Consider the following 11,620-nt stretch of genomic DNA (forward strand, 5'->3'; position numbering starts at 1 on the left):
AGTCCCTGTGCAGGGGAGCTCTGTCCTCCTCCTGACAGCCTCTGAGAGGTGGCTGCTGGTGAGGCACAATTGAGTTTTAAAGTTGAGTTTCTGTTCCTGGTGGAATAAAAGCTTCAAGCAGCACCCTGTTCTCTGAGGCTGAGGGGGATATGTCTGGTGTTTGGCTTCTCCTCCTTGCTCCTGACTGCAAAGGCTCTTAAAATGATCAAATCCAAACTATCTTCCTTTCCTATTTGCTTTGACCTGTTTGCTTCAGGGAAAAGCCCCTGCTTTGTCCTGTGGGCTTTTTAGGACTTATGTGGCCCATAATTTGGCTTTGCAGTGTTGTTGCACCAAGCAATGCTGCAAGCCTTTGAAAAGCAAGGAAGTTGCAATACAGGAGGAATAACTTTGAGAGCTGCTACAAGACCTCTGAGGAGAAAATACAAGTAAATAACTGTCCTGGAAATGAACTTCCAAGAAGCAGGTTGTGGCAGCAGTGTGTTGAATGAATTCTGGTGCAGCAGGGGTGGAAGCTTGATCACACAAGGTAACCAGCCTTGGTCTTGGCACTCTTGAGCCCCTGTGGGAATCAGTGCTCAGCATTCCTAGAAGAGGACAGAAGAGGGTCATCCCAGGGGATTTCAAGGTTTTCCTAGACATCTAAATGTTTTCTTTTGAGAATGAATTGATTTTTGTTTTTAAAACTGGTGTCTTGAAGGAGCGTGCTGGCCCCAGGCAGGAGCTGGGTGTAATGGGAAGCAGAAATTTTACAGCAGCAGCTGCTGTTCCCTGGGGGTGCTTCAGGTCATAAATTCAAGAAATTGGGTGGAAATGTCCCATATTTGCTGCAGGAAGCAAGCAAAAGCCTCGCAGGTGTTTCCCAGCCTTTGACTTTCCCAGTTTCACACATTCATATGGAGTTTCTAGATGGGAAAAACATCTTAAGCGACTTGTGTTTGTTTGTTTTTCCGAAGCAAAACACTAAGTTCTCCCCTGTGTGAGGAGCCACGTTGACTGCAAAGCAGGGCTCTCATGGGAAACGTAGCCTGCAGCAGCTGTTTTCATCCTCAGAAGAGATGCAGCAGCGACTCTTTGTGAACCCGCTGCTCGGGGATCACAGCAGAAGGGCCCTGCCAGCAGGCTGCACAGCTCTCGTGTCACTGCTCAGCAGTGCTTGGTTGTGTCTCACATCCCACAGAGCAGGATGAGACCACAGTGGCAGGTGCAGCCCTCAGCTGCTGACCCCCCAGCCTGCACCGCTGCCCGGGTCCTCTGCTTATTCATGTGAGTTTGGGTTGGGTTCCTCCCCTTTAGGGGCTAATAAGGTTTAACAGCTTGTATGTTTGGAGCAATGGAGAACATACCTTGTATGAGGGAGTAGCAGGTACCCTCACAGAGGTGTTGCTACAAATTTTAAGCTGTTCCCAGCAACATGCTGGCTCCTGTTGGTCATAATAATGATCATAATAATGTCAGGAGGCTGCAACTCTGTGAGCAGGCGCTTCTTAAGAGAGGTCGCACATCTATAGGACAGTTTACAATATAAAGACCCACACACATTCAACCAGATCCTTGTCTTATCAGGTTATAACATAAAATGAGATTATTTTGGTTGGTTTTCGGGTTTTTAAGCCTTGAGTAATTTTTACCTCCATATCTGGAAGTAAAAAAGCTCCTGTGTAGAATCGAAGTAACTGAAAGGACTTTCTCCAGAAGACCCATGAGTTACATGCACACTTAGGAAATATGTGGCTGGGTGAATCTTTGAGGACCCATCCTTCTGGTAATCTCATAATCCTGCCTGATGAGATGTTTCCAGCCTGAGGGTCCTCTAAAGGTGTCTCTTTATTGGCTGCATGAAAGCACAGGCCTTTTTTAAACAGAAAAGAAAATGGAATGGGTACAGACCTGAATTACAATATTGCTCAAGTTTTGTGTGAAGAGGTAACACAAGGAGCACCAACATGGAGCTGCCAGAGCAGTTTCCTACCAGTTGTTAGGGAGTGGCCTTCAAGGAAGCTCTTCTTCCTTCAGACCTCCTTTATCCCCTAGTACACTGGTGGGCAAGAGGGGCTGCCTTGCAGCTATGTGATTACCTTACATCTTTCTTCTCCTACTGCTTGAGGTTGTCAATCCACTCCCATAAAGATCATTCACTGTATTGTGCTCTGGCCGGGCATCTTTGTACTTGTGTAGTCTCATCTGGGGGAACCTTAACCTGATCCTTTTAGCTGTAGTACCATTACTCATTTTCCTAGTCATTTTGTGGTCATGCTACTCTTCCCCTTAGCACATGACGAATCCCCCACTGCTTTAAAGAGACTTCTCACCTCATTCTCTGCAGAATGCTCCCTTGGGCAAGGAAGGTGCCAGAGGAGGAGCACTTGTGCTCAGTTCCCTCCCTGCCTTCTGCCCTGTGCCTGGGGGGATGTATGGAGGAATGTGTGGAGACCCCAAGGGTGGCAATAATGGTGAGCTGATGTACACCATGATTCTCCCTATCACCTCCAGCATGGAGAGAGTAGTAAGTCTGCTTGTAGCACCCTGCTTTGCTTTATGCTTAGAAACAAGCCTGTCCCACCAGGATGGGGACCCGTTGTTGCTCCTTTCTGCAGCAGAAAGGTGGTGATGTGACAAGCAGGGCTTCAGATTGAGAAAGTGTGACCAGAGCTACACTTAAACGAGTTTAAAACAGAAGGAAAAAAAATTTCTCTTGCTCTTGGGACAGACAAGGACCCATGAAGGAGCCTCAAGAAGTCAAGGAGGGTGGAGGGGATGTGCAAGAGATTGCAAATGCACAGGCTGTGTGTGGGGGTGAAAGTGAGGGCATGCCAATGCAGGAATGGCATGGGGGCCTCCCCAAAGTGACAGATGTCTAGGACATAGCTGTGACATGGAGGGTCCTAAGGAGAAGGGTGAAGAAATGTCTGAGCAAGGATGCTGGGAGCTGGAGGAGTGTGGGGCAGAGAGAGGCTGGGAAAAGAAGAAGGATGGAGATAAGAGAGCAGGTGGAGAAGTGAATCACAGCCAGAGGCTTCTCCACATGATCCTGCGTGTCTGGTGACAAAGCTTCTTTTCTGAAAGCTGCAAAGGAAGATAAAACATAAAAGGGACCTCAGCTTTAAAGTATTAGGGGAAGGGGGCGTCAGGAGAAGAGGTTTAATAGGTGGGAGTGCATTGACTTACTTTCTCTGTTTAGGAGTTGACTATGTAGTAGTGAACATATTACTGAGATAAAAAGGAAGGTGAAGGACTGGGATTAAATAAATGCAGCCTAGAGGATGAGTGCTATAGACCAGGGAAAAAATCCAAGCAGGATAAATAAGCAAGTGAACTGGAGGAGACAGCCTGACTCATCTCTTGTTTAGGATGTGGCATGAGATGGAAATTGGGTCCTGAAGTATATATATATAAGACCTTCCAAAGACAGTTTTGAGAAGAACATGAGCCAAGCTCTGCTGTATTAGGGTAGCTATGCAGGGGGGCTGCTGTCGGTGTGTTTAGGCAAATGTAATGTGATGGGAGTGACTGTGCCTTAAAAGGTAATGCTAACAGCACCTTTTAAATTATTGAATCAATGTAAAAGAGTGAGTTTACCATTCAATAACCAGATTTTCCAGATTAAATCTAATAATATTTCATTGTGAAAAGTCCATAATCACATTAGATAAAATTGTTCAGCAAAGCCAAAATAGATTCTCCCCTTTATATATTAAAGAGACACAATCTCATTTTAAACTGCATATTTAAAAACTCAAAGAACTCCTTAATTTGGTGCTAATATACTATGAAAATTAGATGTTTTAAAATGAACTCTTCCTTAAAAAAAGATTGTTTCATTTTGCTTTTCTTTGGAATGGACAATGTCTCTCTAGACTTCAGTCCTCACTCTGTGCATGGTCAGATTTCTAGAGTGGTTTCTAGTGTAAACAATTTCCAGCTTGCCCTGTAACAAATGTGAAGTTTCCTCAGTTCTGAAATACACCTTCCCAGCAAAGCTCAAGGGAGCACTGCAGAAGGGATACTTGGGATGCACTGGGCAAGGGAGGAGAGCGGTAATTTGGGAGCCTGTGGAAGGAGGAGATTTCAGGCTGAGTTTTCTGAACTAGCTAGCAAGGGAGGGGGAACTTAATGCAATAATATGTAGCCATGTTGCAAGGCACATCAGCTAATGATGTCTAAAGTGTTGCCATTCAACAAAGCCGGAACCCTTACATGTTATCTTTACTTACAGAGGGAGTGGAACTGTAAGATGACAGGACTCCCTGGAGATAAGTAAGCGTGTTTTATAATGTGAGAGGGGACAAGAAGCCCTGAAATGAAGCAGTGGGGGAGAGGGGTGTGGATAGTTGTAAAGAACACTTGGAATTACCATTTCCCACACGGATGGCACTGAGAATCACTGGACAGCCACGTGGCACAGCCGACAGGGAGCTGTTTCCCATGTGTGATTTTAACCGATTCTCTGTGATTCCAACCACAAGTGATGTTTTCCAGACCAGTGACAGAAAGCCACCCCTTCTGTGCACAGCTTGGCATGTCCAGCTACCTGTAGAGCCAAGGCCATTGAAAGAGAGCAACGTTCTCACCCGACACCTTGTAACACCAGTACTCTTGTCTTTGGCATTCTTTAACTTACCTGTAAAAGCTGTATAAAATGCTTTTGAAAATTGGTCTGGTGGAATGGGAGGCTTTTAAAATGTTAACGAGGTTTCTGTATGGGAGTAGTGTAGAGGCAGTGAGATGTGGATAACACAGCAAAGCAACTGACCTAGACTGCTAGGAAAGGCTGTCATCAAACCGTTGACATAATGAAACAGTAGTAGTTGTGCACTGCTGTCCATACACTTTATTACAGACCTTCAGTACCATGACACAGTAACCAAACTCTTCACAGTTTACAAAAAAAAAAAAAAAAAAGGGTCAGGAAAATTTACAAAAGCTACATTTCAAAATCTGAAACATTTTTACAAAGGAGGGAGGACAAATCTGATGCTGAAAACAGAAGCTAACAGCTTCATCTATTGCTACAATACTGCTTTGAGAATGGCCACTTCCAGACTCCAATGTTGCACAAGGCAAATGTATTTCTAGAATAATGAACAGAGAAGTTCAGTGGCACCTGCTACTTTGAAGAAAATGTGCTGCAGGTCTTCAAGTAAAACAAAAAGTCCTGTAATAGACCTGGGGTCTCCAGCGTGGTAAAAGTCAACTGGCTGTTGGACAAAGGGCTGTAGGCATCGTATTTTGTGGCAAGAACAGCCTCCTGGTTTCAAGGACACATTACATACATCCAATTAAATTATAAGACATTACTAGTGGGAGAGGAGGAAAAGCACTTTGCTTATGTAGGAGTCACTGGAGGAAGGCAGGGACTTCTCTGAGTTCAAAATTGTCCCTTTTATAAAGGACTGGTCCTTCCACATTCCCAAGCCAGCAAATAACCTGATTCCTCCAAGGTGTAGCTCAAAAAATCTCTGCACTGTTTACTCCAAAGACAGCTTCTGACTGCAGCCTTTGACTTTGACCTCAGCTGTGCATAGTTACTTGCTGCTTCTGGTGAAGGAGCCCAAACTTGGAGTGCACGGGTTCATGACTGCAAATGGTTCCTGTCAGGCTGCTGCAACACCATGTCTACTTGGTGCAGTTCTACAACAAAGTTGGGCAGGTGAAGTTACCAGTGATCAAACTAGACAGTTTGAAGTGGGGAAGGAGAGAAAAAGGGCTTTCATTTCAGTACAGAGAGGATCAAAGGCTTTCAGTTCATGAGCAACACTGACAAAACAAAATTAAGGCTGTTGCAAGCAATTTTTTTCCCTGCCTTGAAAATAACCAAATTTAGTAAATTTATGCTTGTTGAATGCATTTTCTTTTTTTTAAGCAATCAGCCAGCAACTGATTGCTGCTGCAAATTCACTTGCAATACTATGTAAAAGGCAGCTGCTTTTATGGGGTTATTAAAAACCCTTCAGTCCTCTAAGCCAACTGAGAGCTTTCCTGCACAGATTTTGCTGTGGGTCAGAAAATGTATTCTCAAGACTTTGCTCTAAGGGCTGGTAGTGTCCTTCCTGGGTGTAAAATAAGGTGGGAGGGTTATTCCATCTGTTTCATTAAAGAACAGGATAAGCAGGGAGTGAGGGATACGAGGGCTTAGGTCTGTGCTAATGTGGTGTGGAGGAAACTTTGGCTTCATTTACTCACCTTATCCAATGCTGAGCCTGTAACAGGTGGGCCAAAGCAGAAGGGGAGTAAAGAGTTGAAGCCGTGCTGGAGGTTCCCATTTATTCCTGCCCAGCTTCTCCTACCATAGCTGCTCCCTGGGAGTTCAGAGGAGCTCTGGCAAAATGCAATCTACTAAAACAAAACTCTTTGTCAGAATACTTCTTTGTGCAAAAGTCAATTTGCTTCAATAATTCCATAATACTCTGGAATCAGAAAATGCTGTTTATGTAGTAAGTCCTCCTGCATCATCTAAGCTATTTCTCCTGTGACTAGCCATGTCTCACAGTGAGGAGCTATCTCTTCTTAGTTCTGGATATAGCACCAGAAGTTAAAACAGAGGTAAGGTTGCTTCACAGTGGGGCAGCACTTCTGTTGGAACAGAGGAACAGGGCACTTGTGAGTCTTCTTTCCCTCCCCATTCACACCTTGTTTTGTCAACAAGCTCTGCAAGCTCAACCTAGCTGCAGCATGGAGGTACTGCTCAAAAAAGGACTTGACCTTTTTTAGGCTCAGGTGACCCAGAGAAGTAGTGGGTGCTGCCTGCTGTGCTGAATCATGTCCCCTTGCTCCTGAATTTATTTAAAACATTTGAAGTCATGAAATGACACTTCTGCCCTATCCTTCTTCCAAAACACTGCCAGGTTGAACTTCCTGGACATGCTAAGCTGGTCCTCAAAGGAGGCAGACCCTTTCCAGAATTCAGCTTCCTGAAACAGGTACTATACAGATAAAGATGCAGAACAGTGTAACTTTTTGAGGGGTAAAGGGGAAATAACTTTGCTACCTGTACAGTCATTAAAACAGCAATACATACATAGATATATGTGTGTGTGTATATATATATTTTTTATTTTTTTAAATTTTTTTTTTTAAATGCTAAAACTCCTGGTAAAAAACCCCAAAACCTTTTATAGGATTATGGAGGTTTCATCCTATGGCACAAAGATCTGCTTCTGTGCAGTGTGTTTTTCAGCTTTCTTTTTTCATTGCAATGATGGCCAAATGGGAAAGAGAAAGAAAGAGTTACAGACAGTGCTGTAGCAGAATCTACAATAGTTCTATTGCTATGAACCGTGAATGCTATGACCAAAGACAGGGCAAACACAAGGGAACTAAGGGGATTTTCTCCACTTCCTCCTTTCTTCCACCTCTAAAACTGGATGGGAAGAGGCAGTATCTTACAAAAAACAGTGTCTGGCACTATTGCTAGCATATAAAATGGAGTAGATGATTGGACAGATCACCACAAAGAAATTCCTAAGCCAAATTCTAAAAAATGCACAAACCCTTTAAAAAAATAATCACTGTACAATCACAATGCAAAAGGAACGTAAAAGGACTTTTTCTTAATTCCACACATTCTGGCTGCCCTTTCCTCCCACGCCTCCTAAGTCAATTTTTGCCAGCTCTGGGAAGTCCAGTTCTACATCCTCAGCTGCGCAGAGTAAGTGAATGGTGAGCTGATGCTGTTAATTTATGAGATCCTGGAGCTCCTCATCAGTTAGCTCATTGACTTCCATGATTTTTTCCAAGTGCTCCATATAACGAGCATGGTCTTGCAAAAAGTGTGGCACCCTCATATTCTCAGTCACAGCTAATCCCTTCAGGCGGTCCACATCCTCGTATGAGATCTGTAAGGAAGGATTATGGGTTAATTTCACATTATAGTCCAGTTACTTCTCTGCTTGCTGCTCTAAACTTGCTCTTGAAGATGATAAAAGATTTCAGAGCAGGGGAATTCCAAAGCTTGTGAGAATCCTTTGAAAATATAAGATGCTGTGTGCCGCAGTGGAAGATGCAAAAAAAAAATGTATGTAATTTTAGCAAATGCCTCCTAAATTCCTGAGTCTGCTTTTGATTCAGTGAGCAGACTCATGGGAACCTGAATAAGAATGACCTACAGTAGCTGCAGGAATAGAGAGGGAAAGAATGGAGCATGTGTGAATCTTGGGAGTCTCTTCTCAAGGAGGTGGAAAGATTCACAGGTACATGGAAAAAACACAGTGTTGAAGATCAAGGAAACGGAAAGGGAGGGCAGGGCAGGCATGGTTGTCACAGGAAGCAGGAGGGCTGGAGGGCTCCAACTTTGAGAAAGGCTTATTGCCAACTGACATGAACTCTTATGCTTTCATTTTCACCAGCAGATGTGCTTATGCAAGGCTAAATTAAAATGCACATTTAGCAACTAATTACAGCATGGACAACCCTTCAGCATTCCAATTTCTTAAACCTTTTTTGCATTCAGTAGCAGGACAAAGACTGGATTTGCTTCTTGGCATCAGAGCCTTCTGGGTACAGGTGTGACACTCAAATTTCTCCATCTACTACAGGGCCTCCTACTTTCTTAAGGAAAGCTGAGATTTTGCTGGATAATCTTTCAATTCTACAAGCTAGGATTTCAAGTATTGCACTCACAGTAGCTCAAGGTGCTGTGAATGATGGTGCAGAAAGTACAAATTCTTTGGCTTTGCAACAGCCAAAAGCTGCCCTGTGAGCACAGAACAGGACTCCTTGGGCAGCTGGCCAACGTGATTGAAATTTATGTGGTTGCCACTTTGCCTACAAGCTGTGTGTTGTTCTGGGCACCCTACAGACAGAAGCATACGTACTGGCAAAACCTACAAGCCTGGCTGTGCTTACTAACTGGCACATCCTACTTCCTCACAGCAGGTTTGTGCCAGGTGGCTTGAGTGAAGTCTGCTCCATCTAACCTTTTAACTTCATGTTTTTTCTAAAAGCTGAGGACTGAGTGGTCAGGGCTCACTGGAAACTGCCTGCCCTCTTAGCAGGTGATGGTTTCTATTTGGAAATGATTAAAGTGAGCCTGAACAATCCACCAATGAGTAAGTGGTATAGAAGAGCTCTCTGGAAAGACAGGACAGTGTAATTCAGATTGCTAAACCATGCAGGTGGTCAGACAGGGGGTGCATATCTTACTGATGATCATGGGAACAAAGCCCACAAAGAGAATGAATTTGCATCTGAGTACACATGTATTTTTCTAAGTGCAATGGTAAGGTGCAACCTGATTTAAAAAACAAACATATACCCATGCCCAGGCTTACTCAAGATCCTTACGAAGGATCCAGGCTTACGAAGATCCTGCTGTTGGAAGATGGTGTGGCATTACACTGGCAATCTTCAAAAAACAGTGAAAATCCTCCCACTAAATACTGGACTTTCTTGTTTTTAAATCCTATGCTTTTTTTTCCAACCTGGAAGACAGGCCAGTTGAGCTTAAGTATTCCTTTTGGGACAACTTGATCCTCCTATTCCATTCTAAGCAAACAAATAAATCACCTTTTAGATGGTGATAAAGTCATAATAACCACAGGCTAGATCTCAGTGGAAGTTTCATATTTCTCTGTGCTCACATAGCTTGTTTTTCCTGAGAGTATATGGATATATTGGAGCAGGCCCAGTGAACAGTCACTAAGATGATTAATACACTGGAGCATCTGGCATATGAGAAAAGGCTGCTCAGCTTGGAGAAGAGAAGGCTCAGGGGGATCTTACACTTTTTACAGTGAGGGTGGTAAAACACTGGCACAGGCTTCCCAGAGAGGTTCTGGCATCTCCATGAGTGGAGATACTCAAAGCCCAACTAGACATGGTCCCGGGCAACCTGCCCTAGCTGATCCTTCTTAAGCATGGGAGTTGGAGTAGATGACCATGAGAGGTGCCTGCATACCTCAACCAATCTGTGATGCTGAGAGCAGGCACTGCTCTTATACACAAATTTCTGGTTTGACTGTAAAAGTGTGCTGCAAAAATATTCAGAGTAGACTTCAGGTTCTCTTGATTTTAGCAGTTGTAAAATCAAGCTCTTATAAATTATTATACTGCTAGAATTATATTGCTTGTAGACCCTTAATGTGGGTATCTTGCCATATGGATTATAATGGTACTTGTAATCATATAAGGAATGACTTACTATGTTTTTGAAGTGGCTTGACAGACCTGCAGACTCCCTGAGGAGAAAAAGGGATGAAGCAGTGCAGCAACACTATGTGATCAGTAATTTGGCAGGCAGAAGCTCTGTGGAGTTAAGCAGGCTTAAAGCAAAAAGAAGTTTCAGAGAATATGGTTGCAGAGATGTATTTGACAGCACAATTTTATTTTCAGAGTTTCCTTCAGAGCTGGTTCAGTTACCTAAATAGCTCTGCTCACCAATACAGATGTTTCTGGCACTAAAGGTGAAACTTTTAAAATGTGGAACAAGCCCCTCTATCATAATATGCCACTTCCCTTCATCAGTCACTGATTGTCAAGTAAGCAAAAATGTTGGTATGCCAGCTCTAACTACATGCATAATATCATCAGTTTGTATCCTGGTTTATATGACTATAAACCCTGCTTTATCAAATGTGGAAACTTAGCAATCCAAAGATTTGATTCAGGAAGTGTGACAAAGTTTCTGCACTTCTTAGTATGATTTTGAGAACACATAAGCAATGACAGAATGGACATAAAAGATGTTCTGTGAATGTAGAAATACTGTTTATTCTGGGGAAAAAAACCCACAATTAATTTTTAAAAAAATCAGAGACAACATCAGTGAGAGGAATTTGAGATGAAAAACTCCTTGTGGTGGAAGGGGATGTGTCAGCATCAAATGGTTAATTTTGTCTTCTACTGGGACCACCACCTTATCTAGCACCCATCCCAGTTGCCCAAGGCAGCCCATTGTAGGGCAACCCTGTAAAGGGAGGGAAGGAAAGTCTGAAAAATATGACCATAAAATCTTAATCTGATAAGCAAGGAATGAGGAATAGCTGTTAGGAATTTTAGGACCTCAAAATATATATAACTTGCACTATGTAATATGAGGTGCTGTACAGAGCAGAGATTTCCAGATTAAAGTACAACAGAGCACGATGACTCATTGCTCTTTACAGCCTATGAAACGATACCCTGTGGTAAGAGTAAGTCCACTCACCTTCCCAAGGGCTGTCAGAAGATAGAAATCAATGGACTCCCTGTATCTCAGGATTCGGAGGATGCCATCCAAGTACACCTGATCCTTATTGAAACAGCCTAAAGGGAACAGAGATGCATTGTACTCTGTCAGGGCTTGTTGAAGGCATTTTCTCAGAAGCCATTATGAGTACAACAGTTTGAGTTTCAAAAACTGGATATTTGTATCACAGACTTTGAAAACCTTCCCAAAAACTAACCAGAAGGCTAAACCTGCTAGCCAGAGAAAGTAATCAAACACAGAAGAGGGTGAGTGTGAATATTCACAGCAACATTACATCTTTTGTAACAAACATGAAAGGAGGTCAAACAGCAAGGATGAACTTTTTCATGGTTTTGCAATTTACATTCCCACTTCCAACATTAAAAAAAAAATCCATTACTTATTCAGTTTGAAAGTCTCACAGATGTGCATTTTCAGCCTTGCTTTCAATAGCAG

General features: G+C 43.1%; 1 protein-coding gene across 1 annotated transcript in view; it reads right to left on the minus strand.

Moving 5' to 3' along the window:
- Positions 1 to 7,559: 7,559 nt before the first annotated feature.
- Positions 7,560 to 11,620, minus strand: part of KIAA0895 (KIAA0895 ortholog) — a gene marked incomplete at its 5' end in the record, with an annotated part of 16,141 nt that continues 12,080 nt past the window's right edge. The window contains 2 exons of the mRNA XM_010004365.1: positions 7,560 to 7,835; positions 11,144 to 11,241. Of these exons, the coding sequence (XP_010002667.1) occupies positions 7,674 to 7,835; positions 11,144 to 11,241 (260 nt within the window). The remainder of the gene's footprint in view (positions 7,836 to 11,143; positions 11,242 to 11,620) is intronic.

The sequence above is a fragment of the Chaetura pelagica genome, unplaced genomic scaffold, assembly GCF_000747805.2.
Source record: "Chaetura pelagica isolate M959 unplaced genomic scaffold, ChaPel_1.0 scaffold319, whole genome shotgun sequence".
In the NCBI taxonomy this organism is placed as follows: Eukaryota; Metazoa; Chordata; class Aves; order Apodiformes; family Apodidae; genus Chaetura; species Chaetura pelagica.